The sequence below is a fragment of the Pipistrellus kuhlii genome, unplaced genomic scaffold (genome assembly GCF_014108245.1).
Source record: "Pipistrellus kuhlii isolate mPipKuh1 unplaced genomic scaffold, mPipKuh1.p scaffold_m20_p_2, whole genome shotgun sequence".
Taxonomy (NCBI): Eukaryota; Metazoa; Chordata; class Mammalia; order Chiroptera; family Vespertilionidae; genus Pipistrellus; species Pipistrellus kuhlii.
The window spans coordinates 161,323,483-161,350,839 of NW_023425515.1; the positions used below are offsets into that span (position 1 = coordinate 161,323,483).

The window sequence follows — 27,357 nt, forward strand, 5'->3', positions numbered from 1 at the left end:
TGATTATGGGTCTCCCAGACTGTGAGAGGACCCAGGCCAGCCCGAGGGACCCCCACTCCACCCCAAGTGCATGAATTTTGTGTGCTAGGCCTCTAGTTAAAAATAAAAAGCCAATCATTCAGAATGTCCAGCTTTTAGCTTGTGGTATTTATTTTTAAATCAGGGCTAATGGGTGATGACAGTAAGTGTAGCATGGCTGGCATTCCCCAGCATCCATTCTTTTCCATTAATCAACAAAAATAAAATTCAGATTCTTGACAGAGTAGAGATCACCCAAAATAATGACAGCATTTCCCATCCTTCCTTGCAGCTAGAAGTGACCATGTGACTAAGTACAATTTCTAGGAAACGTACACTGGGATACAGAGGCAATGGCTGGAGTCTGAGCAGCCTTTTTAAACACCGAGGGGGAAGATGGTGGAGCAGTGAGGTAAAGGAGTTGAAGTCCATCAAAATATTGTGAACTACCAGGCTAGTCCTGTTCTGTTCAACTTCAGACTTCGATGTGAACAAAATCTGTTGTTTAAGCTACTTTTAACTTAGGTGTGTATCATCATCTCAGCTAAGGTATGTGGCTCTGCCAATGACAATTTGAATGCATTTGAGCTATTTTAAGAGGGAAAGAGGAAACTGACGTAAGCTGCATCCTTCATTTATTTGATGACAGTGTGGGGGTCTGCAGTGTGCCAGGCATGTGGATTCTGAGCCCCCACTTTCTTCTGCTTTTCAATCACAGCTCCAGCTGGATCCCACTCCCACCCTGACCCTTAGTACCAAAGGCTGGGGGCGGCAGGAGGCTGTGGCATGGTTTGGTTCCCAGCACTGTAGGAACAATTCCAGGCATCCATTTCCCAGAAAGGAAAGGGCCCACAGTGACAGGGAGACCCAGGGACTCCTGGTCAGGGATCACGGAGGTGCTGGAGGCACACAGCTCCCCTGGCTCCTCGGCCGGACCTACAGCTGCCATGGCTTGCCGTTCCTCTTGGACTCGTTCTGCTTCTGCATGAAGTGACATCCACAGGGAAGATGGCAGCCCAGGCCCTCAGATGCCGTGAGCAGAGCCACCTACATGAGCTGGTTGGATTCGAAATTCTATGTGTTCACCCCTGCCCACAGCTTTTCCTAGACTAGCTTCCAGTCATATGTGTGAGCATGTGTGTGTACACGGGTGCCAGTCACGCTGTGCATGAGCTGCAGCCCGATGCCAAGGCTTCTTCTAAGTTGCAGGCATTGGCCAAGTTTCTGGTGTCAGCCCTGCCCCTCTGTCTTGAGAAACCTGTTTGCCCAGGTCCCTGGGGACAAGGGCTGCCACCGCAGCCACCGCAGCCACCACAGCCCACTCTGAGCTTGGTCTTCATCCAACCCCTCCAGGGGTTCCTGGAACGCTGAGCCCAGAGCGAGTTCTCTTTTCCCCAGGACAGAACCCGTGAAAGAACAAAACTGTCCTGCAGGACCCAAGGCCCAGGGGCTGGAGTGGGAGCTCAGGGCCTCTCTCCAGCTCCCCTGGAGGAGGGGTCAGGGCTGGACTAAGCCTCCACTTGAGCCCTCAGAGGCCAGGCCTGCGCCACACCAGGCTGGGAGCTGCTGCCGGGCCCGTCGCTGAGAACTGGGCCCAGGAGGTTTGCCCAGGCCGGGCACCAGGCTGCACAGGTAGGGGTCATGGGTCTGGCAGGCATAGCTTTAGTAATAAGAGCCTGCAGCTCTCTTCCTTTTCCTTCCCCTCTTTTCTCCATCCTTAGGTCTCTGCTGCCATCTCTCTCAGCCTCCTTCTGCTATGGAATAATCCTTTCCTCTGGCATTGAGCGTCCAGCCTGTCCATGTGGAGCTCCTGTCCTTCCCCACTATGTGATTTGACCATGGGAGCATTCGTTTTTAAACTGAGAGAAGCATAGGCAGCCATGTAGAAAAAACAAACAAAACACAAAACAAAATAGAAATAGTGTCACCTGGACGTAGGCTGAGAGCTAGAGTCATTGCCAGCAAAGGAGCCGTGGCTGGGGGCTGGGGTGGCAGGAGAGAGGGCTCACAGGTTCCTACCACAGCCCCACCAGCTCTGTGCCCTGCTCAGAGCCCCCACTGGAAGGAGTAAAACAGCCCATTCCTACCCTAACCTCCAGAAGGATGCGCTGTGTGCACTGTCTCCCGTGAACATCAGGCTAAGGAAAAAGGGTAGGTGGGACAGCACAGCTTTTAGTGTGAATTGGGCCTGAATTCCAAACCTAAAGGCCCATAGTTCTGGGACATCCCCCATGAGCCCGAGCTTCCTCGCCTACAGGATGGGAAGAATGAGGCCAATCACACAATTAGTGTGATTGCGATTATATGTGGGGTCTGACCTACCTGCTACTCCTGGCACACGGCGGTGAACGTTAGCCCTGCCCTCCATTGTTCTGGAAGAGGAGGTGCTCAGAGGCGGCGATTGGTAGAGTGGTTTTTCAGGAAGAACTTGCAAGTAGCCACAGGTACAGCTGAGCCTGCCCAGGATTCTTCCTGGGCCCAGGAGGCCGGAGGAGGCTGCCAGATGCCCAGGTGCCTCGTCGGAGGGGAATTCCTTCCGGGTGGAAAACTCAGATCCACTGTGAGGATTCCTCTAGCTCGGGCGCTGAGGCCCACTCCATCATCAGCGTTTCATACCTCCAGGGCAAAGCCTCCATCATCAGCGTTTCATACCTTAGGGCTTCATTCTGTCTGAAAACGGTCAACTCAGATGTGATCCCAAATGTATAAATCCCAGTGCCATACATTATTCTACTCTTCCATTGTCATTTATGGTTAAGATTTCTCCTCCCATAGTTCCCACCCGCAGGTGGACTGGCTGCCGTGGGAGGAGGAGACGCTGTCAGCTTGTTTCCTTTCTCTCTCACCTGGTCAGGCTGACCCGGATGGGCGTTGTGGTGCTGAGCAAGAAGAAGTCAAGGGTAGGAATGTGCCTACTAGACGATGCTGCTCCTCAGATGGCTCTGGTGTGTGGGTCTCCCACCCTCGGGCTGACCTTCCCTGTGGGCTCTCTGGTGGGCCAGTCAGGTCTCCTCATCCAGGGGAGTCGGGGCCCAGCCCAGCCCAGCCACGCCTCAGCACTGAAGCCCCGCCCCAGCACTGAAGCCCCGCCCATTATCCCACAGCCTCCAGGAATCCAGCAGCTCAGGGCCAGGTTCTGCCAGCTGAGGCCCAATCCCCTACTGGATAGCCTGTAGGACAGGATCTAAGAACCTCACCCCATCTTTTCTATGCATGTGGCTCACATCTATTAATAGTCCACACATCTCCCTCCGGAAAAAACATCTACACATTCTTTGCCCAACCCAGGTGCAGCCCAATCCCAAAGCACCAACTCCAGTTGGAAGCAGCGAGTCAGTCCCACTACCTGCTCCAGGCTGAGTCACCCCCATCCTCAGTGACCCCAGCTGAGCGGGATGCTCACCAAGCTCTCCAAAAAACTATCCGGGGCAACCAGCCCTCACACTCTCTCCCTTTTCCACATCCTCCTTATAGAGCACATGTGTCAAACACAAGGCCCGCGGGCCAAATCCGTCCCGCCAGGCCTTGCAATGTGGCCCGCACCATGCTGTCATCACTGCACTCCGCTGCGTTTCCATCACAATGACAGTTTATGACTGTTCAGTAAACCATTCGGCCCGCGATTTAGGCTGGATTTTAGATTTTGGCCCCTTCTCTGATTGAGTTCGACACCCCTATTATAGAGCCTCTATAATTGTTAGTCTAGCTCTTAGCACTTCCTGGGCAGATTTGCTGCTCACTTTTCAATTTTTATGTTATTGTATCTTGGCAGAAACTTCCATTTACGGACCTGTTACACTGCTGTTACACTCTTTTTTAAAATGTATTTTTTATTGTTGATAATATTACAGATAGCTCACATCCCGCCCCCCTCACCTTTACCCCTCTCCTCCCACCCTCTACCCCAGGCCTTCATTACTCTGTTGCCCTTGTCCATGGACTATGCATATAAGTATATAAGTTCTTTGGTTTATCTCTTTTCGTCCCCCCCAACCCCACATCGAGATATGTCAGTCTGTTCCATACCTCCATGCTTCGGGTCTTATTTTGTTGGTCACTTCATTTTGTTCATTAGATTCCACAAATAAGTGAGATCATGTGATATTTGTCTCTCTCTGACTGACTTATTTCACTTAGCGTGGTGCCTTCCCAGGTCCCTCCCTGCTGTTCCAAAGGGTAAGAAACCTCTCCTTTTTACAGCTGCATAGTATTCCCTGGTGTAAATGTACCTCGGCTTTTTTATCCACTCATCTGCTGATGGGCACGTAGGCTGTTTCCAAATCTGTTGTACTCTTTTCTAAGGCCTGGCTCAAAGGACCCCTTCCCTCTAAGCCCTACCTAACCTGCTCACATGGACTGTTGCCTCCTCCTCTTCTGAGCTCCCAGCTAAAAACAGGGGTGGGTGAACGTGCTGAAGGTGCCAGTCCATGTGCCATCTGGCTCCCCACTGGGCTGGGCCTTGCTCGTGTTGGCGCCTCTGCCTCACAGAGCAGGGCCCACAGGGGCTCACCCAAGGTAGGAATGACAACGTGATCAACCCTTTTGTCTCAGGAGCTCTCTGAGAGGGGCTCCTGGATACATGCGTCCTCATTGCCGAATGCCAACACCTGCCTAAATGCTGACCATGTGGAATGAAATGCTGCCGCCTGGATTTCACAGTGTGTGCCTTCTCAATAGAAGTCCCTGGTGGTCGTATTAATGTTTCCTCAGTGACTCAGGGCCAATGCATCTGAATCCTCAGCTGCTTTCCGTGAAGGCCCTTTGCTGAGAGTTGATGGAGCCTAATTTATAGGTCTGCCGGCCCCATTTGGCCTGACTTTTGCATCATTCTTCCTGTGTTCCCAGTTTTAATATGCTTTTACACACTGTTGGCCATCACAGCCACTCTTGTGCTGTCCCTCCAGGTCTGCCCGCCTCTGGCAGCCCCTTTCTACTGCTGAGTGTTGCTAGTTTGCAACAACAGGAGGCCTCAAGTGGGGGCTCTGGGCTCGCTGATATAGCAAGGCCTTGGGCTCTGGGCATAGGTGTCGCAATATCTAGTCCTACTATGTCAATGCCTTTCTGCTGACTCCTGGCACTTCCTGAGCTCTGGATACTAAACTGCCTGGTTAGCTGACAGATTCGTGGCTGCTGTGGATCCAAACCTGCTGGCCTAGGGGAGGGGAGTACAGTGGGTGGGCTCAGCCTCAGGCATCTGGAGAATGGGGTTAGGGGACATTGCATGTGGGTAGTGGAACCCTGAGGACCAGGATGGCCCTTCCTTGGTGTGTGTGGCGGCGGGGGGGGGGGGGGGGGGGGGGGGGGGGGGGGGGGGGCGCGAGCAGCATAGGAGGAAGTCACTCACTTACACTGAGAGGTGGGAAGGGCGCAGGCCATGCTGACCAAGGACACAAGCTCAGAGTCTCTTAGCAACCGGCCCTCCATCACCCTGAAGGTCACTGAGCCCCGCTGCTGGGACTGGAAAGCGGCCGCCTGGGCCACGGGCAGATGGTCTAGCCGGGGCACAGGGTGCTCTGTGTTCTTTCTGGGAGAGCTCCTTTGTCCCAGCGTGGGCCGGAGCGTAGGCCGAGGTATACATTCTGGCCGCACTTCTGGCTTCAGGTCCTGCACGGAAACAGAAGGAAAGGTGACCCTGGGTGGGCTGGAGGCAGGGGCAGATGAGGGGGATGCTTTGCAAGGGTCACAGCAGGCTCCTTTCTCTCTGGTCTCCTCCTGCTGGGCAGAAGGAAAGTTGCATACAGGTGACCAAGAAACCTGGATCAAGGTCCAGCTCTGTCTGCCTTTACGTCCCTGAGTGACTCGCCCCTCCCTGGGCCACAGTTTCCCCTCCACACAAGCAAGAGCTAGGACACTTGACTTCTGAAGGTCCTTCCAGCTACAGGGTTCCAAGACACTGCTCCTGTCCTCCTCTTCCTCTTTCTCTTCTCCACATTGAGGGGGTGGTGGTGAGAGAGAGTATATGTGCCTTGTTACATGTGTCTCTCTCTGTGTGTATGTGTGTGCCTGTCTATGCTTGTATGTTGCGTGCATGTGTGTGTGTGTGTGTGTAGTGGGGCAGGAAGAGGGAGAGGTAGGAAAGAGAGAGGGGGAGAGGAAGGAAAGAGAGAGGGAGGAAAGGGAGGGAAGGGGCAAGGGAGAAGAAGGAGGAGGGGGAGATGGAGAGGGAAAGAGCCCACAGAGGTGGAGGAGGCTGTTAGGGGAAAGGGTGCCAGGACTTACCTGCCAGTGGGGCTGAGCTTTCTCAGCAGCGATGGCACTGGGCTGTTTAATCATTAAAGGAAAGGAATGAAGCCAGGAGAGCCTCAAAGTCCAGCCGGGTGGTGAGCGGCTGTCACGGAGAAGCATGGAGCTGGCAGCGCCGGGGCCTGGAGCTTCAGGAAGTGGGATGAGGACTGCGGCAGCTCGGAGCTCAGCACCGGGCCCCGGGGCCGGCCTGCACGCCTACGACATCGGGGTCCTGGTCGTCTACTTCGTCTTCGTTGTGGGCGTGGGAATCTGGGTGAGTAGCTGTGGAGGTTGGGAGCCGGCAGGAGAGGCAGAACCACACACTTGTCTCTGGCTGGGAGCAGGGTTGGGCAGGGGAAGGAGGGCCAGGGAAGCACAGGGTTGGGGTGGAAGGGTCTCATCAATCCCCTTTCAGAGGCAGGCAGCCTGAAGCCAGAGAGGACTTGCCTGAGGTCACAGCGAGCCAGCGGCACGCCAGGCCTGAGCCCCTCTTCTGACCGCCCATCTCTGTGCATCTGCTGCCTTTGCCCCACCCTCCCCTGGCCACCCTGATCCTTATTCCTTCCCCCTTCGCTGAGCTGAGATTCCCAGCTCCCCGGAAGCTCAGAAGCTTGACTCCTGGCCTGCCCCACCCTCCACTAGTTAGTGCTTTGGCAGGGAGCAGCGCTTTCTAAAGGAGCCGGGCTCCTGTGTGCACGGGGAGGGAGCCAGGCGGACCCCACGGTCCTTCTGTGTCCATTGTTCCCCTAAGCCTCAGTGCCACAGGGAGGCAGACTCTGAGGTCAGCAAGCCCTGAGCTCACATCACACTAGCATCCCCGCGTGCCCTGGGAACATCCAAGGCTTCTCTGAGCCTCAGTTTCTCAGTTGGACAAGGAGAATAAGGACCACAGTACAGAGCAGGCAGGACCCTTCCGTGACATCTGGCTCAGTGCCCAGCACACAGAGCAGCCATAAAGGGCTGCTGTCATCACGGAAGCACTCGAGAGAAATTCCAGCACCTTTAGACTCTGCTGCGAGGCCGACGGTGCCTGGAGCTTCAGTGGTCACTGACGAGGCTGTGGCAGCGAGGATCCCTCTCTGGGCCTTGGTTTCCTCATCTGCAAAGTGGTGAACAGCGCTGGTGGGAGGAAGGCCAGGCCACACAGATGACCCCTGGCTCTGGGAGAGGTCAGCAGGGAGCAGCACCCCTCCTTGGAGGCTGGGCAGGTCACTCCCTGACTTGGGCCTCGTGATTGACGTGTGAAATTAATTTGTCTGCTCATCTGGCCACCTGAGGACCAGAGGTGACACTGGAACATCTAAGGAAGGGTGGGACAATCCCCAGCCCTGCACAGCCCATCACTGCCTTGTGACAGATCAGTTACATTCCCTCCCTTTTCCTGCCTTTTTCTCCCTCTCCCGCAGTGCTTCTCCCTCCAGACCCAGTCAGAGGCCTGGCGGCATCTTAATAACATCTTTGCACTTATCCTCCCCGGTGAGGAGTCCTGTGGGAAGGAGGGGACAGGTCTGTCTCCCTGAAGCTATGGACGCCTGAGACAGAAGCACCAGTTCAATTTCTGAAGCACAGCTTGGATGATGGAGGGGACCACAGTGCACGATAGCAATCAGCTGTATGCTCCTGTAGCTCTGTGCCATGGCGGGGGCTGCCTACCCTCCACTGGCTCCTTGGTCTTCACACTGATTCTGGTTCTGGTTCTGGGAGACATGCACGGAGGCTCAGAGAGAGGCTCAGGCTCAAGGGCACGTAGAATAAAGATGATGAAAACGCTGCCTCAGTCCCTCCTCTGCATCCACAGAGCCTGGGCCAAGAACGGGGAATCTGGGTGAGGGCAGAGGCTGGAGAATCTAGGGAAACCCTCACCTCTGGCCATTTCCTTTCCAGTCATCCATTCGAGCAAGCCGAGGCACCATTGGTGGCTACTTCCTGGCGGGGCGGTCCATGACATGGTGGCCAGTGAGTTGACCTTCTTCTCTCCCCTTCTCCCACATCTAAGTCCTCTTTGCATCTTCCACCTGGACCCAGGAAACAGCCCCAGGTGGGTTTCCTGGCTCTGGGCTCCTTCTCTCCTGTCCAAATGCATCTGCCACCTGAGTCATCTTGTTCTGGACATCTCCCACTGACAAGCATCCACTGGCGCCCTCTCATGGCCGCAGGGTGGACCTACAGGATGATGGTCCATAATGTTGTCCTAGAAAGCTGGGTGGCACTGGGCAGACAGAATCACAGACAGCATAACTGCTGAGCTGGAGGGATGGGGGGCAGAGTGGGGGTCTCGAGATGGCTCACAGGAATCCTGCGACCTTCAGACAGTGGGAGTGGGGCCAGCAAAGACTTTCTTGAGAAGGTGACATATCAGCTTATTACTAAAAAGCAGTTAAATGAGGGAAATCATAGACGTGAACCCCCCAGTAGCCTCCAGGAGCTGATCCTGACACCCTTATGACCTAGGCTCCCCATCAGCTGACCGTTTATCCTCTCTTCTCTGTTTCCCCTTCCTTCTTGCTGGGGGCCCTTAGATCCGTGGCCTGAGTCAGTGTTTTATTCTCCCTGCGTAGACCTGCTCCCTGTGGCTTTCTTCTTTCCTACTTAGCTATTCTCACTGGGTGGCCTGGAGCCACTGTCTGTTTTTTCAAACATTATTTCCTTTCTTTGGAAAGATTGATACTCATCCCTCCAACTCTTTGTGGAATCAAGTGTATTGGCACACATAACATACATACAGCGCCTAGCACGGTATCTGCAATACAGCAGGCACCCATGAGTTGTCAGTCCCATCCCTCTTTCTCTTTGCTACCCCATTTTCTCTTCTCCCCCTGATCTCAGATTCTCTGAGTCCAGTTCCCCTCTCCCTGCCACGTCCCAGCTCCTGAAGCTCACAGTAGACTCCAGGTTGAGTCAGTTGAAAACTGGCCCCTGATTCTTGACCCACTTGTGCCTTGCAGATAGGAGCATCTCTGATGTCCAGCAATGTGGGCAGCGGCCTGTTCATCGGCCTGGCTGGGACGGGCGCTGCCGGAGGCCTGGCTGTGGGCGGCTTCGAATGGAATGTAAGGAAGCTGGCCTGGAGGCTTCTCAGGGATACTGAGGGTCTGTACCCCATCCCACCCCTGGAGTTAGCCCTGAGAGGACCCTCAGATGTGCTTGGGGAGAACCCATTTTATGGATGGAGAAACCAAGACCCAGAGGAGATAGAGGGACCGTTGGCAGTCACACGGGACTGAGATCAGGCCCCGGGTACCTTACTTCCTGCTCAGGGCTGGCCTCCACATGGCATTGCCTCTCCGAGGGGACACCCATCCATTTGCATCCAGGACATGAACTCCAACTTCTGTCCACTCTCCCAGGCAACCTGGCTGCTGCTGGCCCTCGGCTGGGTCTTCGTCCCTGTGTACATCGCAGCCGGCGTCGTCACGATGCCGCAGTACCTGAAGAAGCGATTTGGGGGCCAGAGGATCCAGGTGTACATGTCTGTGCTGTCCCTCATCCTCTACATCTTCACCAAGATTTCAGTGAGTACACTGCAGTGTGGCCACCCTGTCTCTGAAAATGCTGAGTACAGGGCACGGCTTATTGCTGGGTGAATAGATGGAGGGATTGATGGATGGAAGGAAGGAAGGATGGGAGAAAGGAAGAATGAATCCATGTGCCTTCAGTGCATGCTCTCCCTCAGATGGATGATGTTTGTTGAGTGAATGACAGTCCTCCATTCAAAGACCTCACAATCTAGAGTCCATCATTCCTTCTTTCATCTTTCTATCCCTGACTCTTCATTCAGTCCCAGCATTAATTGCCTAGAATGGTACAGTTTAAAGGTCCTTATTCTTTTTCCATCGACCTAAACTTAGAAAACAAAATTGCGTCACATGATTTGCCCAGAGAGCCAGCTCTGGGACTGACTTGAGGCTGGGGTCCTGTGACCCATCCATGTGTCCTGCCCTCTGCCATGTTGTAGCCCTGTAGCAGATTCATAAAAGTCATGGACTGGGACCGCCTCTGCTCTGACACCTCCATGGCTGTTCAGCACCTGCACAGCCCACCCCACCAGCTCAGCATGGTGCTGAAGGCTCATCCTCATGGTGTGAGGAGGGCTGACAGCAACTGGCACTGCTGAGCGGGAAGGGGACACCCAGGGGCTGGTGACCTCCTGGTTGTGTCTCTGCAGACTGACATCTTCTCCGGAGCCCTCTTCATCCAGATGGCCTTGGGCTGGAACCTGTACCTCTCCACGGTGGTCTTGCTGGTGGTGACGGCCGTCTACACCATTGCAGGTAAGGCCGAGGGAAAGTCACCTCGGGGTTTAGGGCTGGAGCGGAGACATAGAGGCGGGGAGAGGCAGAGAGGGAAGACCAGGCCATCTAGACACAGTGGTGAGGGCTGGAGGAGAGATATCAGAGGGAGGGCCAGAGGACCAGAAACAGGAAGAGCCAAGACAGACAGACAGAGAGGTAAGCTCGAAGGAAAATGCAGAGGAAATGACAGTAGGCACAGTGACCAGAGAAAGGGACACACAAGGGCAGGGACAGGAGGCAAGAGCCAGCCCCAGAGGCAGGAAAGGAGAGGCAACGAGAGATCCTGGGAAGCCCACCATAGCCAGAAGTGAGGGAGCGATGAGGGCACTGTCACCTGGACCAGACCTTAGGCTGCTCAGACTGAAGCCATAAAGCCACTCCTGCAGAGCACTGGCCTGGCTCCTGGGATGCAGGGGGCCAAGTGGGCCTGGGCAGATGGGAATTTAAGTGGGCGTCCAGATGGGGGAGGGCATCCTGGCAGAGCTACCAGCACACAGAGGGATAGACTCGGGGTATTAAATAGGCTCTGGCCAGGCAGCCCAGGCAGAGGCTGTTGGTAGGAAGAGCTGGGCCCAAGCACCCGTGACTGACTGGCCTCCACCAGGCAGATGGGATGGAGGAAGCCCACCTGCTGGGAGGGCACCCTGTCCTCTCTGGCCTCCCCAGCGTGGCACGCTCAGGGCCGGCACAGAGAGGATACCTTGGTGCAGACTAATGAGCCCTCTTCTTGGGTCCCCAGGGGGCCTCACGGCTGTGATCTACACGGACGCCCTGCAGACGGTCATCATGGTGGGGGGAGCCCTGGTCCTCATGTTTCTGGGTAAGGAGGAGAACTGATTACACCCCACCTTGCCCCTAATTCCCTCCCTCAGCCAGTGTGGCTCCTGTCACTTCCGTGGTTTGATCAGGACTTCTTGGGGCACAGAGCCACACCCCCCTCAGAGCCAAACCAGCAGCACCCCACAGCCCTCCCGCATTTTCATGTCTCGTGCCAGTTCCAAGCCCAGGGACTCCACGCTGGACTGGGAGCTGGGGGGCCTGTGACAGGCTCTTGGAGCTCAGAGCTGCTTCACTCACTGAGGTCTCCCCCCACAGGCTTTAAGGAGGTAGGCTGGTACCCGGGCCTGGAGCAGCGGTACAGGCTGGCCATCCCCAATGCCACGGTCCCCAACACCAGCTGCCACCTCCCCCGGCCTGACGCTTTCCACATGCTCCGGGACCCTGTGAGCGGGGACATCCCTTGGCCAGGCCTCATTTTCGGGCTCACGGTGCTGGCCACCTGGTGCTGGTGCACGGACCAGGTGATGCCCCAGCCTGGCAGGCCCCGCCCACTGGAACGGGGGTGGCTCCCTGCGGGAAACCGGGCGTCTGGATGCAGAGGGTTGGGACTTGTTCTGGGACGACGGCAGGGGCACAGGCGGTGACCACGTCAGAGCCCACCTGTGGCCTCCGCTGTGCCTTTCAGGTCATCGTACAGCGGTCTCTCTCCGCCAAGAGTCTGTCCCACGCCAAGGGGGGCTCCGTGCTGGGCGGCTACCTGAAGATCCTGCCTATGTTCTTCATCGTCATGCCTGGCATGATCAGCCGGGCCCTGTACCCAGGTGAGAGCTGGGGTGGGCAGGGGTTGCACAGCCCTTAATAAGAATATGGAGTCCTGTCCGGCCAGGGTGGCTCAGTTGGTTGAGCATTGTCCTGTGCACCAAAAGGTTGCCGATTGGATTCCCGGGCAGAACATATACCTGGTTTGTGGGTTCAAGCCCCTATTGGGCCACATACAGAAGGCAACTGATAGATGGATGAAAACAAACAAAAAGAACATATAGTATAAGGTGATCGGTCATCCTGCTTTTGGCAGGGCAGTCCCGATTTTAACAATTTGCCCCGTGTCCCAAGGTGTTTAAAAAAAAAAAGTCCCAATTTTTGGAAAGATTCTTTCTGATTTTTTTAAAATGCCGCAGGACAGGGGCATTTTTATTGTTAAAAAGCAGGACATCTGGTCACCAGTAATATGTTCACATTTGTGTTCCAAACTATCAAGTAGAAAATTTGCATCCAAATGTCATTTTTAATCCTGCCTTGCTTTTATAAGGGAAAGACCAGTAGAGCATTCTTGGTGCCTTCCAAGGATAGTTGCCTCTTATCAGGATAGAAGGCCTAAAGCTAATGAGTCTACCAGCCTTGTGGGCAGTATATGGCAGAGAAATGTTTCATAGTAAATCCTGGTACCCAGTCAGCCACCTCAGGCCCAGCACAGTCCCCAGTGAGCCCTTCCTGGTTGGGTTAGAAGGCAAATATGGGGCTGTCCTGAGAAGGCCCTAGATCATTTGTCTCTAACTGCCCTGCCATCACCTCTTCTGCAGATGAGGTGGGCTGTGTGGACCCTGACGTCTGCCAAAGAGTCTGCGGGGCCCGAGTGGGATGCTCCAACATCGCCTACCCGAAGCTGGTCATAGCTCTCATGCCCATTGGTGAGTCCTGCTTCCTCCGGCCACCAGTCACTTCCTCATACAGCCGCCTCTAATCCCCACTGCCCAGGAGGGGTTGCAGTAAGGATGGACATGGGCAGAGAGAGGATCCCCATCCCCATCCCCTCCCAGTATACACACACACACACACTCATGCATGCACACAGGCATCCATGAGGCACTGCTCTGTGCCCTGGTCCCTGAGATGCAGGATAAAGGGCGGGCCCCTGCTCTCCAGCTCCATGCAGTCTCCAGGGTACTCAGGGGGTCAGAGGCCAAAATACAGTGTGAGCAGTGTGGGGACACGGTAGGGCTGGGGGAGCCCTCAGGAGCACTTGGCTCACTTTGGGGGACTGAGGGACAGGTTTCTCAGAGGAGAGGACATGGAACTGAGGTCTGAGGAGCACCTTAGGCAGACACAGCTGGAGGCCGAGGCAGATGTCATCCAGACTGAGGGGCTGCACGGGCAAAGGCCCGAGGCTGGGAGAGAGCATGAAGTCAGGGCTGAAGGTGGCCCCTATGGGCTCAGAGGCAGGAGGACTGGAGACAAGCATCGTGGAGAAGAGGTGGTGGCCGCACCTAGAGCAATGGAGGTCAGGGGACAGGGAGTGTGGGTTAGGCCAGCATCCACCATTGCATTTGTGCTCTGAGGGACCACTCTGCCTGGGGTTCAGCTTAGGGCAGCAAGGGGATGATGATTCACAAGGTCCTTCAGTGGTCCTGGTGAGGGGTTATGGTGGCTAGGACCAGGTTGGTGTCTTTAGAGATGGAGAAAAGAGGTTTAAAAGATAAACAGGAGGCAGAATTGGCAGAACTTGATTGATGACTGTATTTGAGGGACCAAAGGGTACATGGGAGAAGGGCAGGTTTATGAAGGGAAGTAGGTGAGGTGAGTTACCCCCTCCCCTCATCACCAGTAGAATAAGAAATGAATCAAAGAAATAGAAGAGAAAGGGGGGAGGCCCAGTGATGACAAAGCAGCCACAGAGGGAGGTGGGTGGGAGGGGAGCCCAGGAGGGGCCTGGGATATCTCTGAGGTGTCTAGTGTGGAGACTATTATAGGAAGACATTATTATTATTTTTTATTTTATTGATTTTTTACAGTGAGGAAGGGAGAGGGATAGAGAGCTAGAAACATCGATGAGAGAGAAACATCGGCCAGCTGCCTCCTGCACACCCCCCACTGGGGATGTGCTTGCAACCAATGTACATGCCCTTGACCGGAATAGAACCTGGGACCTCTCAGTCACAGGCCGATGCTCTATCCATTGAGCCAAACCGGTTTCAGCTAGAAAGACATTATTAATAAAAGGAAGAACCAGAGGCCCCAGAGGCAGTTGCTGACCTCGGTGTGGGACACCTTTGTCTTCCAGGGACACATGCAGGCTGTGGCTAAAGATTTGAACTGAGGGCAGTAGAGGCTGGAGGTGAACTCAGGTGGGGGATCCCTCCGTGGGGTGAGGCTTGGTCATGAGATGCAGAGACTTCGGGGATCAGTGGAGCAGACCTCTTGCTGCAGGAGGAAAAACTGGCCCTAACATGAAGGACTCAGTTCAAAGGTCACGCAGCTGGTTGCCTGCAGAACCAGGAAACAAGCCTATGCTTCTGCTTCCCAGGCCAGGGCATCAATTCAATGAAAAAGGAAAACGCTGAAAACATTTAGTAACAGTCACCTCCTCCCCACCAGCGACCACTAGCAAGTGTCGGCCAGCTCTGACACCCACAGGAGATGCTAGGGCTGTCACACCCCTTCCTGGGGAGGGCCATGGCTCCCCCAAAGCCACAGAGCAGACAGCAGGGCGTGGCGGGAGCCCAGTGTCCAGCCCTGGATTCCTTATCTGCTGGGTGGGAACCTCAGTCAGCACCTTCCCCATCCCATTCCCACCCCAGACTCCTGGCTCTGCTGGCGCTGCAGCCTCCACGTTGCCCGGCAGGGCCTTCATGGCCTGTTGTCCACAGAGACCTCATCTCTCCCCAGGTCTGCGGGGCCTGATGATCGCCGTGATCATGGCCGCCCTCATGAGCTCACTCACCTCCATCTTCAACAGCAGCAGCACGCTGTTCGCCATTGACGTGTGGCAGCGCTTCCGCAAGAAGGCAACGGAGCAGGAGCTGATGGTGGTGGGCAGGTGCGCTGGCCCGGCCTCGGGCGCCCCTTCCGGCAGGCAGACCCTTCCCCTCTGCTCCCTGCCTGGGTTGCCCTGGGAAGGGTGCCTGGGTTGGGCCCCGGACTGGCAGTCAGAGCATCTAGTTCTAGCACCAGCTTCCTCCAAGACCTCAGGTACTTCCTTCCCTGCTCTGGGCGCGTCCTCCCGGTCCAGAACAAGGAGGAAAAAAAAAAACAAAAAAAAAACCCCTCTTCCCTGCCTGTTCAGCTTTCTCTTGCAATTGGTCAGCAGGGTCAATGAGAGAAGCTGACAGAGTTAAACGTATAACTGCATAAATGGGAGGCAGCTAGCAAGCAGCTCGCCCTCCAGGTCTTTCGGACCAGCTGCTATCCCAGGATATCAGAAAGGCTTTCACTTACTCCACCAGTCTCACCCAGAGCGACCCCCTTGTTCATGCCTTTGTGTGGGGACACAGGAAGGACTTGTATGGCCCTGCCCTCAGGGTGGAAGAGTTTAACGAGAAAGGCCCAAACATGGGCAATGCAGTGAGGGACCTGCATCAGTGAAGACATTTGTATGAAGTTTGTCTCCAAAGAAGGCAGAGCCTCAAACAACAGGCTAAAGAGTTTGCATTTACCTTGTTGGGATCAGCTTCATGCTGTTCAGAGTACAATGGTGGCTAATTTTTCTTTTTCACCCCAGGCTTGTAGTTTACATAGCGTTAAGGGGCCCTTTCTGAAATCGTTGCTTCATAACTTAATGCTCCATAAATACCTCAGGTTTTTGGACTCATGTGTTTATTCTCCATTTTGGGTAGATGGTCTTTGAGTTTAGATCACTTGCTTTTTTCCTCCTCCTGCCTTTATATGCACTATTTCTTCTACCACAGTGCCTTCTGCTCACAGCTGCCCCATAGAGTCCCACTGCCTGCTTGCTCATAGGTGCTGGATGCAGGACAGAAGGTGCAGAGGCGAGGATGAGCGAGGGAAGTCATTGAGTAACTGCTGCTTTAGTGGGGGCCTGAGAAAGAGAAAATGAGAAGAAATAAATGGAAAGGACTGGTGTGCTGAGGGACTTCTAAAAGAGTGTCTTTTGATACTTGCCCACTAAACTGCCAGGTTTTAGACACTTAATTCACCAACTAGTGGGTTTCTGGTACCATCTGCTGGCCATTTGCATTATTGCATGCAGCACATACAAGAAAAGATTTTCATCAACCTTGTCACACACATGCAAAATCATGCATGGAGTGCATGCTGAGGACCTGGGCCTGATCATGGATCAGTTGTGGAGGAGTCAGGACAGGAAAGTGGAGTCTCTTTTCTGAGCTAACTGGCAGCGTAAGGAGGAGACACTTAGAGTTGGAGAAGCTTAGAGAAGGAAGAAGTCACTGGAGCCACCCTGGAGAAGGGGGCTGCTATGCTCAGCATTTGGGTGAAAAAGAGAAGGAAAGGCACCCCCAGCAAAGATCCAGAGGCCATTTACTGAGGTGGGTGGTGGGGTGAAAGGTATGGATTCCTCACTGAAGAGCAGGTCTATTTAAAAAGCCTTGATCTCTTAGGTTCTAGAATTCTGATATTCTGGGATTTTAAGAGTCTAAATTTCTAAACTCTCATCCTTTGGGATTCTAGTCTCCTAACATTATCTGATTCAACAAGCATGCATTCCACCCCACCCCTATCTCTCCTCCTGGTTTCCAAGCATCACCTTCACCCCACCCCACGCTCTGGCACCCAAGGGCTCCTCACAGCACCCCGTGCCCTCCTGGCAGAGTGTTTGTGGTGTTCCTGGTCGTCATCAGCATCCTCTGGATCCCCATCATCCAAAGCTCCAACAGTGGCCAGCTCTTCGACTACATCCAGTCTGTCACCAGCTACCTGGCCCCACCCGTCACTGCCCTTTTCCTGCTGGCCATCTTCTGCAAGAGGGTCACAGAGCCTGTGAGTACAGCAGTTCACATATTCTGGCCTCTCTGTGACCTTGCACAAACCAACTTCCCCCTGCCCATCCATAGCATCTGGTCTATTGATATAGTCATTCATGCACTCAATAAACATTGATCAATCTTGAGGTTTCTCTATTTCTTCTCATAACAGCAGTCCCTTTAGCATTTCTTGTAATGCTGTCTTGGTGGTGATGAATTCCTTTAGTCCCCCACCCCACCCCCCACCCCTTTTTTTTTTGTCTGGGAAGCTCTTTATTTCACCATCTATTTTGAATGATAGCCTTGCTGGATAGAGTAATCTTGATTTCAGATCATTGCTTTCCATTACCTTGAGTACTTCATGCCATTTCATCTAGCCTGTACAGTTTCTGACGAGAAATCAGCTGTCAGCCTTATGGGAGCTCCTTTGTAGGTAACAAATTGTGTTTCTTTTGATGCCTTTAAGATATTCTTGTTGTCTTTCATGTTTGGCATTTTTTTTGAAATATTTTATTGATTTTTTTACAGAGAGGAAGGGAGAGAGATAGAGAGCTAGAAACATCCATGAGAGAGAGAGTCATTGACCAGCTGCCTCCTGCGCACCCCCTACTGGGGATGTGCCTGCAACCATGTACATGCCCTTGACCGGAATCAAACCTGGGATCTTTCAGTCCATAGGCTGAGGCTCTATCCACTGAGCCAAACCGGTTTTGGCATGTTTGGCATTTTAATTATGATGTATCTGGGTGTGAGCCTATTTGGGTTCTTCTTGCTCAGGACTCTGTGTTTCTCCTGAACTTGTGTGACTTTTCCTTCACCAGGTTATGGAAGTTTTCTACCCCTTGCTCCCTTTTTTCCTCTTTTGGTACAACTATTATGTGAATATTGTTATGTTTTATGTTGTCCCACAGCTCCCTTAAGCTGTTCTCCTGGTTTTACATTATTTTTTCTTTTTGGTTCTCTGATTGAGTGATTTTTTTCTACCATTTCTTCTAATTCACTGATCTGATCCTCAACCTCCTCTAATCTTCTGTGTAATCCTTCCAATGTATTCTTTACTAGTGTTATATCATTCTTTATTTCCAACTATTCTTTTTTCATAGTTACTATCTTTTCTCATGCTATTGAGCATCTTTACCATCATTATTCTGAACTCTATATCAGAAGAATTTCTTATCTTCATTTCATTTATCTCCTCTTCTGGAGAATCCTCATTTTCTTTCATTTGAGGGTTTTTTTGGTATGTTTGTTTGTTGTTGTTTTTTGTTGTTGTTTTGTTTTGTTTTTTGTCTCTCCATTTTGACTGCCTGTTTGGGTTTGTGGCTGTGTATTAGGTAGATCTGCTCTCAATCTCTGGAGCAGGATAATATCAAACACTGTTTATGAATACTTAGATCAGGCAAAGACTCATTGCCTCCAGAGACCCGCCTCTGTCTGCAGACTGATTGCATTTGATCTTGAGTAGCCCTCAAGCAATCATCCACAGGTGTGGAAAGGGGTTTTCCAATAGTATGGAACAATTGCTTCTGCCTGGAGGCTAATTGTTATTCTCAATCCCTAAATGGGCCCCAGAAACTCTACACTGTGGGGCAAGAGGTTTTCCAATAGAATGAGTCAATTGCCTTATCCCCAGGCAAAAAGTTCCTGGATAGCAAAGGTCTGCCAGAGAAAGATGACCTTCTCAGCATGAGGGAATGATTCAGCACAGGAAACCGGAGTGTCTACCTTCTGAACTCTAACCCCAGAGCCCCCAACCCTGGCTTCTGCTTACACAGCTTCAGTCCACTCTGTCCTTCTTCTGCTGGAGCACAAAGAGAGTGGCTTCATGTGAAATTTTGTGCATTGGCCCTTTAAGAGGATGCCTGCATATCCAGCCATCACTCCCTGGCAGACAGCAACCCTGCTGCTTTTCACAGCCAGGTGTTTTGTGGGCACCTTTCTCAGTTCTGGTGCTCTCTGATGGGGGACCCAGTTTGTGGATTAGACCCCAGAGTTCTCAGTGGCAACCCCCTACTGAGATATTTCTCCAGAACTTCAGCTGCTGTCTGTGGAAGCCAGTCCAGCCCTTTCATACCACTGCCCTTTCTATAATTTCTATTTGGTCTCCACTTTCCATCCTTGGTTCTCTCCAGCTAGTCTTCAGTTGATTATTCAGGATTTATTTTTGCATTTTAATTGCAATTACAATTTGGTCCTGGGAGCATGTCTGTGTAGCATCTACTTACCGTACTCTGGTGCCATTTTTAATCCCAATACCCTCTTGTGGACATTCTGAGAACAGCACCCTAGTACAAAGGGGGGGAAAAAAAACATTTATAAAGCTGGGATACTATATTTACAAGGTTCATATAGGTGTGCCATCACTAGGCCAGACAGGAGGAAATATAACTCAGTACACAATAAGAAGAAAGAATAGTGGCTGCTAGGATAGTAAAGAACAGGAACACCTAACCCAGTGGTCGGCAAACCGCAGCTCAAGAGCCGCATGCAACTCTTTGACCCCTTGAGTGTTCTAATGCCACTTCTTCAAAATAGACTTGCTCAGGCCAAAAACAAACTTCTGCGCATATGCCAGGAAGTTTTAATTGTACTGCACATGTGCGCCCGCACGTAGTATTTTGTGGAAGAGCCACACTCAAGGGGCCAAAAAGCCACATGTGGCTTGAGAGCCGCAGTTTGCCAACCACTGATCTCACTTATAAGATACCTTGGAGGAGGTCAGGGAAGCTTTCCTGGAGGAAGCACATCTGAGCTGAGACATGAGGGATTAATGGGAGGGGGATGAGTATTTCAGACAGAAGGAACAGTGTGTAGAAGCTCAAGACAGATTAGAAGATCTCTAGGCTCGGTTTCATCCCTAACATTAATAAGGTTTATATTTAGGCAAAAATATAGCAATGATGATGAAATGAAGTGTGAACTTGCAGGAGTGTTACACATGTGTTATTCATGAAACAGAAGCCTGGGAGGGGCTCGAGGTAGGAGGACTATAACCCTGATTACTCCCCAGAACAGTTGAGAAAAAAAAAAACAGATCTGCTGGCTATACACCCCAGATCTGGGGTCAGGAAGAAAAGGATGTCATGGACAGGACTCCACAGGAGCCATGTGAGAGCCTAAGGTCAAGACCAAGGAGATCATAGGAATGCCTCTCCTCATGGACTATGAAGGAAGGTGTCCACTGATGCCTTCTATTAGCAGAGGTCCGATCTCCCTGCTGATAGTCGTGGTGCACAGCAAAACTCAATTGAACTATGGATGCTTCTGCTCATTGCAGAATTTTTGAAATCCAGATTGACTTCTCAATTTTAAAAATACAATTCATACATAAGGAAGCATAGGTTAGGGTTGAATAGTGTTATAAAGAAGACATAGGAGATACCAGAGCTTTCTTTTGTGTGTGTGTGTGTGTGTGTGTGTGTGTGTGTATATATATATATATATATATATATATATATATATATATATATATAAAACAAAAAACATGGAAAAAATAGAAGCAACTCTGATTTCTCACTTACCATAACAGAAAGTTATTCCTTGCTTATTACAAAATCACATCCGATTCTTTTCTTTTTTTTTTTTTAATATATTTTATTAATCAAACCTGAGACCTCTTAGTCCCCAGACCGACGCTCTACCACTGAGCCAAACCGGTTTCGGCTAAAATCACATCCCATTCTGCTTAAAGTTTAAGCATCTACATGTAGTACTTATTCATTTCTCCTATTGTTGCACATGAGAAAACTCTGAGTCAGAGAAGCTGAATCACTGCATCCGTTATTTTGGAATTGATCCAGGATCCAAATCCTGGTCCATCTGACTAGGAACTCGCGTTATTTCCTAAACCCCACTCTGTTTGCCTTAACATCAGGGCAAAGCTTTAGCATTAAATCACACCTATGGACTTGCGAACACAGTGACAACCAGTTGAGGAGAGGTTTGGGGGGAGAGTGGTTTTAATCTTCCTAGGGCCTCCCATCTGAATCTCACCCCTCCATGGTCTGCCCTCTCTCCACAGGGAGCCTTCTGGGGCCTCATGTTTGGCCTGGTGGTAGGGTTCCTGCGCATGATCCTGGAGTTCTCCTACCCAGCCCCAGCCTGCGGGGAGGTGGACCAGAGGCCAGCTATGCTCAAGGACTTCCACTACCTCTACTTTGCCCTCCTCCTCTGTGGCCTCACTGCCATCGTCATGGTCGCCGTCAGCCTCTGTACAACTGCCATCCCCGAGGAAGAGGCAAGTGGAGCACTCATGCCAACTCCCTTCCCCCCAAACGCTTCCCCATGCCCACCGCCGAGTTTCACCCCATTGGGTGATGATCCTACCTGTTGCCATGCAGATGTCCCAGGGACAGGGAGCTCATTAGGTTATTCATTCCCAACTGAAAAGTAATTCGTTCAATTGAAAAATTACTCAGTGAGCATCTAGTACGTGCCAAGCCTGTGTTGGAGTTACAACGATGAATGGTCTCCCATGGCATCTGTCCACAGCGGGGTGTACGGGGGGCACAGACACCCACATAAACAGTTGCTCTACCAAGAAGGAAAGCAGAAGGACCAGTCTCAAGGCTGAGCACAGAGGAGAGGCAGTCAGCCCTGGGAGAGCTCCTGCCAAGGCCACTTTGAGTTGGATCTAGAAGAATGCATAGGGATTGGTTGAAGAGCCAAGAAACAATATGTGAGAAAAGAAACAGAGTCCACCGGAGTAAGAGCTTAACTGGGAGTTCTCCCCTCTCCCATGCTGACCATTTAACTACCTGTCCTTGGACATGAGGCCCAGGCTTCAGTTCTGAAATCTTTTTTTTTCTTTTCTTTTGAGCAAAAGAGCATTCATTAGCTCCAGCTGCCATAACAAGGTACCACACAAGCCTGGGTGGCTTACACAACAGGAATGTCTTTTATCACAGTTCTGGAGGCCAGAAGCCTGAGATGGAGGTGCTATAGGGTCGTTTCCTCTGAGGCCTCCCTCCTTGGCCTCCTCCCACTCTGTCTTCAATGGCCTTCCCTGTGCCTGTCTGTATCCTAATCTTTTCTCATAATGACACTAGTCTTATTGGATTGGGGCCACTCTAAACACCTCACTTAACCTTAATTACCTCTTTAAAGACCCTATCTTCAAGCATGTCTCATTCTGAAGTACTTAAACACGGCATTTGGGCAGAGGGACATAATTTACCCATAACAGAGCCCATACCAGAAGCTGGGCCCTGAAACATTAAGTGGAAATCAGCATTAACACCCCTTACCTGTGCGATGCCTTAGAGATTACAACCTTTTACCCTGGTGGCACTAATTTCTACAAATAAGCGGGTCATTCACAGGTGAGCCGGGCAGGGGAGAGAGAGGGCAGCTCGCTTTATTTCTTGCTTCACTTTTGCAACAGGCTCTAACTGGATCCCTTCAATTTTTCCTGAATCCCAGGACTCTGCGTCTCTTCCCTGTGTCTACAGTGACTCTCCATTGCATTGTGCTTTTAAGAGAAATCAACTCCTAGCCTGATCTTGGAAGCCTTTTGTCATGGGGTGCCTGCCTCCCTGCACCTGACATAGTGTGTTTTCAATACCTGGCATGGCTCAGGCAGAGCAGGTTTCCAAAGGAAGTGGAGGCCAAGCTAATATCCAAGCCTCGCCTCCCAGCTCTGTGCTTGCTCCTGGCACCACTCACTGCTCTGAGGTTCTTCCAGGGGAGGCCCCTCTAATTTTATGTCATGACTTCCCTTCAGAGGGAACTGAGTCAAGACAGCGTTTCCCTTCCCTCCAGCTCGCTCGCCTGACGTGGTGGACACGGAACCGCCCCCGCCCTGAGCTGGAGAAGGAAGCCCACGGAGACACACCAGGAACATCAGAGATGGAAATGCCACCTGATGTGCACCCTGCAGGACTCGGAGGGACCCAGAACCCCAGCGAGAGCCCGGAGCAGCACGGAGGTAGGCTGAGGGTGTGCTGGGTGCTATCACAGAGGAGTGATGGGGACAGATCCTGGGTCACAGGTGCCCTAAGACGCCATACAATATGTTTCCTCCCTTCCCACATGGCTATAAAACAACGTGAAGAATAAGACAAGTAAGGCAGATGAGAGCCAAAGTATTGCCCTCATTTCTGATAAAGTGCAGGTGGAAAGATCTGGTTTCTATCCATGGGGAGGTGCACTTCCTGACATTGAACCCCAGCATTAGACAGAGGGCCCATCCGTCACCTACCCATGAGCACTGCACTGCCCAGGAGGAGGGTGGGAGGTAACCAAGTGAGCCCTTGTTATCCTCCCCAAGCCTGCCAACAGAAAGTTCCAGTCTCCTCTCCCGAGCTGAATGAATCTATGGGCAGAAAATCAAATCAGAGGGCGTGATATTAATTGAGTTCCATCCACTTGGAAGAAAGCCTTAGGTTTGGCAAAGAAACAGCCCCCCTCCTCCCCACACACACCCATTTTATTATTTATTTCCTATTGGGCTTAATAATCTGCCTAGAATCACACAAAACCATGGTCATCTTCACAGGAAGAGAGCAGATGGGTCCGCACTGTGTCCTCCTGAGCTGCTGATGGGCCCACAAATACTGCCTCCTGGAGATTCTATTATTTTTAATTTTTAATTTTTTAAATCTTTATTGTTGAAGGCATTACGTATGTCCCCCTTTGCCCCTCATTGACCTCAGCCTACTCTTAACCCCCACCCCAGGCCCTCAGCACCCCATTGTCTTTGTACATGGGTTATGCATATATGCATACAAGTTCATTGGTTGATCTCTTCCCATCCACCCCTGCCTTCCCTCTGAGGTTCGACAGTCTGTTCCTGAAAGTGTTAGGATATATATGAATTCAGTGTACTCTAAGACCACACAGTGTCGAAATTAGAAGTTGACATAGGACATACTGCAGCTGGTTTAGATGCAATGTGACTATGACCTCCCTGCAGTGCTCTTAAATACCAATGTTAAGGTATTCTGATTTAGTGACACCAGAGAGATTTCCCAAAGTGTAAAATTCCCACAGAAAAACTAATGCCAGAAGTGGTAAATTAGTTTGCAATTTAAAGCCCCAAGTCAATTTCTCTTTCCCTGATGAGTTAAAATGTTAATGAAGTTTAAGTCCTCAATGTACCTCCTGCCTCAGATAGAGGAGCCCAGTGCTGGCTGGGGTTGGGGTGCCTTCAGAGGCTGCCCTCGCCCATCAGGGTAGGCAAGAGCTTACCATCGGGGCTTCAAAAAGCATCTTCATTCCATCCCCAGCCGCCGATGTGACAAACTTTTAATAATTCCAGCAAGTTTAAAGCATAGATAGCGTTATCCAAGCCCCAGTTGTTGGCCCCACACAGCTGGCAGCTACGCCACTTGGCTCCCAGGTCTTTGCCGGGTTCTCAGAGTCCTGAGCTTCCCTGAGGCCTGAGAAGCCTCCACCCTTCAGCTTTGCTTAGGACCCTGACTACAGAAACAGCCACTTGCCTAGAGGTTATGACATCATAAGCTCCAGGATATGAGTTCTCCTGACACCTAATATCAAAACTGCTTTTTGTATTTTCTTTTAAAAAATATATATTTTATTGATTTTTTCAGAGAGGAAGGGAGAAGAATAGAGAATTAGAAACATCAATGAGAGAGAAACATCAATCAGTTACCTCTTGCACACCCCCTACTGGGGATGTGCCCGCAACCAAGGTACATGCCCTTGACGGGAATCAAACCTGGGACCCTTCAGTTCTCAGGCCGACGCTCTAGCCACTGAGCCAAAACAGTTAGGGCTCTTTTTGTATTTTCAAGATCCAAACTTCTTGACCAATTTATCAACTATTTTTTAAAACTCCCCATAATGGTACCTGGCCAGCGTCAGAGCTCAGTGAAGTCCCAGCTCAGCACCAGGCTGTGGCTAGTAGAAAGGACTAAGGTAATTGTTCCATGGCTCCCCTTTCTGTGCACCTCACCCTTTTTTGTCTGTCTGTTTCTCCCCTCTTTCTCTCCCCTGCTCTCTCATCACTCTCCTTTTCGACCTGGCCTTGCCGCTCCCTCCTGCTTCCCTCCCCCTCTTTCCTTGGTCCCTCAGCCCCTCGCAGGTCCTGGGGAAAGCTGCTCTGGGGCTGGTTCTGTGGGCTCTCTGGGGCCCCGCAGCCAGCCCTGAGCCCCGCAGAGAAGGCCGCGCTAGAGCTGAAGCTGACCAGCATTGAGGAGGAGCCGCTCTGGAGACGCGTCTGCGACATCAATGCTGTCCTCCTGCTGGCCATCAACGTCTTCCTCTGGGGCTACTTTGCCTGACTTCTCAGACCTGGCTTCACCCGAGACATGAAACAAGGCCCAGCCTGGCCGGTCACAGACAGGCCCGCCGCCCACCTTGCTGTCCAGACTGCAGACTACCCAGGCTGAGACTGCAGGACTCCTGGAGAGCCCCTGACCCAACCTCTTTGCGTGGCCAATGGTGACATGGAGGCCCAGAGAGAGGGCTGGGCCTGCCCAGGGCCACACAGCGGGATCCTCCTGGTCTCCTGGCTCCAGCTTTCTCACCATTGCATTGCCTTAAAGTCTTACCTCCAAAATGCTGTGTCGCCTTCTTGGTGAGTCTTCTCAGAGGCATTTACTCAACATGTGTCTTGAGGTGAGAAATGGGAGGATACAAGAAAAGAAATAGCGAGCAAGTTGCAGAAATTCATGTGCATCTTTGCTCACCCATATCCCTTTCTTTTCCCCCTTCTCCTTCCTTTACATCACTGGTTCCCAATCCCCATCAGCTATTCCTGGCAGGCATGTACTCAGAACAGAAGGACCTTCCACTTCCACTGTGGTGGCGTCAGGCCCGCAGGAGTGAGGGCCGGGTGGGGTGTAAGCATGATGACAGGTGGTGCTTGGGGCAGGGCGCCTGGGGTAAGGAACTCTCCTTGGCATTAACTACTCCAATCTGCCTCTTCCCGCTCTCATCTCCAAACATGTGCTCATCTCTATGGCCTTGAGGACCTGAGGAAAAATCATGCCACAGACAAGAAGCAAAAAGTAGTGGAAAATGTCTGGATTGTTGAGTCCCTGGGCTGGGCCATGGCTAGTCCATCTGTCCTCTCTGTGTGCGAGAACAATGGTGCCCTTCCTTCTGGGTGCACGTGACTCCTCACCAGGGGTTCACAGGAGGCACCCAGAGCTTGGGCTGCATGCCCGCCCCTCCATGACCTCTTGCCCAGGTGCATCTGTGCAGGGCCCCACCTGCACACCCGAGAGTGGCAGCCCTGCCGTGCTGGGAGTGGCTGTGGCTGGGAGGTCAGCAGGGGCTCGCTCGGGGACAAGGTTCCCTGATAAATTTGGGATTTCCTCGCCTCTTCCCTTGATTGCCTCACTAGTCTCTTAACTGTTATCTCTGTTCTCAATTTCTTATCTCCCAAGCCACCAGATGCCCTATAGCAAGAGTGATCTTTGTGAAAACACAGCTTGTGTCATGTTCCTGTTTCAGGTTCCCATAAGTGACGTTTCCTCACTTAAGCCTGAGACCTTGCTAGCAAAATGCCCAGGGTTTAGTCCTTGGGCTCCCTGCTTTACCCCAGTCAAAGGCAGCCTGTTCTCTGCCATGGTTAAGAGCAGGGACTTGGAAACCTAGACTTCTGGACCTAAATCTTAGCTCTGCCACTTGCTAACTATATCATATTGGCAAAGTAGTTTAGCCTCTCTCTCTGCAATTGCAGTTAACTTCAGAGTTGAGAGACTCAAATAACTTAATTCACAGAAAGTTCTTTAAAAAGCACCTGGCACATAATTAAAGTGCTCAATGAACAGCAGCTGTTATTACTACATTTAGTAAGTAGCAGGTGAGGTACACACAGGAGGCCCGACATGCATAGATGTGATATTTTAGAGTGAGCACAGCATGCTGTCAGAGCAAAGGGGAGGGACACTGGTTTTTCCTCGGGAATCAGGAAAGGTCAGATTGGAACTGGACTTTGGAGGATGACTAGGAGTTTTCTAGGAGGAGTCATACAAGGTAGGACAGGGCGTGCAAAAGTGCATGCAGGGTTCCCACAAAAAAGGGATATTTACTCATTTGCAAATACCTACCCTATCCATTCACTGTTCTCATATACATCATGCCCCTCATCTCTGAGACAGTAAGCTTTACCACCCAGGGCAGGAAAGAATGGGCATTGACCACTGTAGCAGCGGCTGTGGCCGCCCCACTTATGTCCCCGGGCACTCACCAATCCTGTGTTGGCAACTTCCTGCTGAAGCCCTTGCAACTCTCCTCTGAGGGCTTTCTCTGGCTGGAGACAAACCTGGCTGCCTGCAGAGAATAGTCTGGAAACGCTGGGGATTCAGAGCCTGGGAGCAGCCCAGAAGTTCTCGGGGGACTGAGCCCTAGCTGCC

The 27,357-nt window shown here is 51.9% G+C and overlaps 1 protein-coding gene across 2 annotated transcripts; it reads left to right on the top strand.

Moving 5' to 3' along the window:
• Positions 1-1,333: 1,333 nt before the first annotated feature.
• On the top strand, positions 1,334-25,548 carry SLC5A9 (solute carrier family 5 member 9). Of its 2 annotated transcripts, XM_036444808.2 has the most exons (15): positions 1,344-1,650; positions 6,297-6,517; positions 8,128-8,199; positions 9,189-9,293; positions 9,591-9,755; positions 10,409-10,514; positions 11,275-11,355; positions 11,631-11,836; positions 12,001-12,136; positions 12,896-13,003; positions 14,979-15,129; positions 16,880-17,048; positions 21,054-21,269; positions 22,793-22,958; positions 25,067-25,548. In XM_036444808.2, exons 2-15 carry the CDS (start codon positions 6,362-6,364, stop codon positions 25,273-25,275), a joined length of 2,046 nt encoding a protein of 681 aa, XP_036300701.1. In that variant the 5' UTR covers positions 1,344-1,650; positions 6,297-6,361; the 3' UTR covers positions 25,276-25,548. The 2 variants fall into 2 exon arrangements, with proteins under 2 accessions (XP_036300702.1, XP_036300701.1); XM_036444809.2 differs by lacking the exon at positions 21,054-21,269 and having other exon boundaries at positions 1,334-1,650.
• Positions 25,549-27,357: the final 1,809 nt, after the last annotated feature.

What these genes read in the sequence shown, in the direction of transcription:
- SLC5A9 (XM_036444808.2), top strand. Translation starts at nt 6,362, where the DNA reads ATGGAGCTGGCAGCGCCGGGGCCTGGAGCTTCAGGAAGTGGGATGAGG. An exon ending in GGTCCATGACATGGTGGCCA is followed by an intron (nt 8,200 to 9,188) that starts GTGAGTTGACCT and finishes TGTGCCTTGCAG; the next exon opens with ATAGGAGCATCTCTGATGTC. An exon ending in GAGCTGATGGTGGTGGGCAG is followed by an intron (nt 15,130 to 16,879) that starts GTGCGCTGGCCC and finishes CCCTCCTGGCAG; the next exon opens with AGTGTTTGTGGTGTTCCTGG.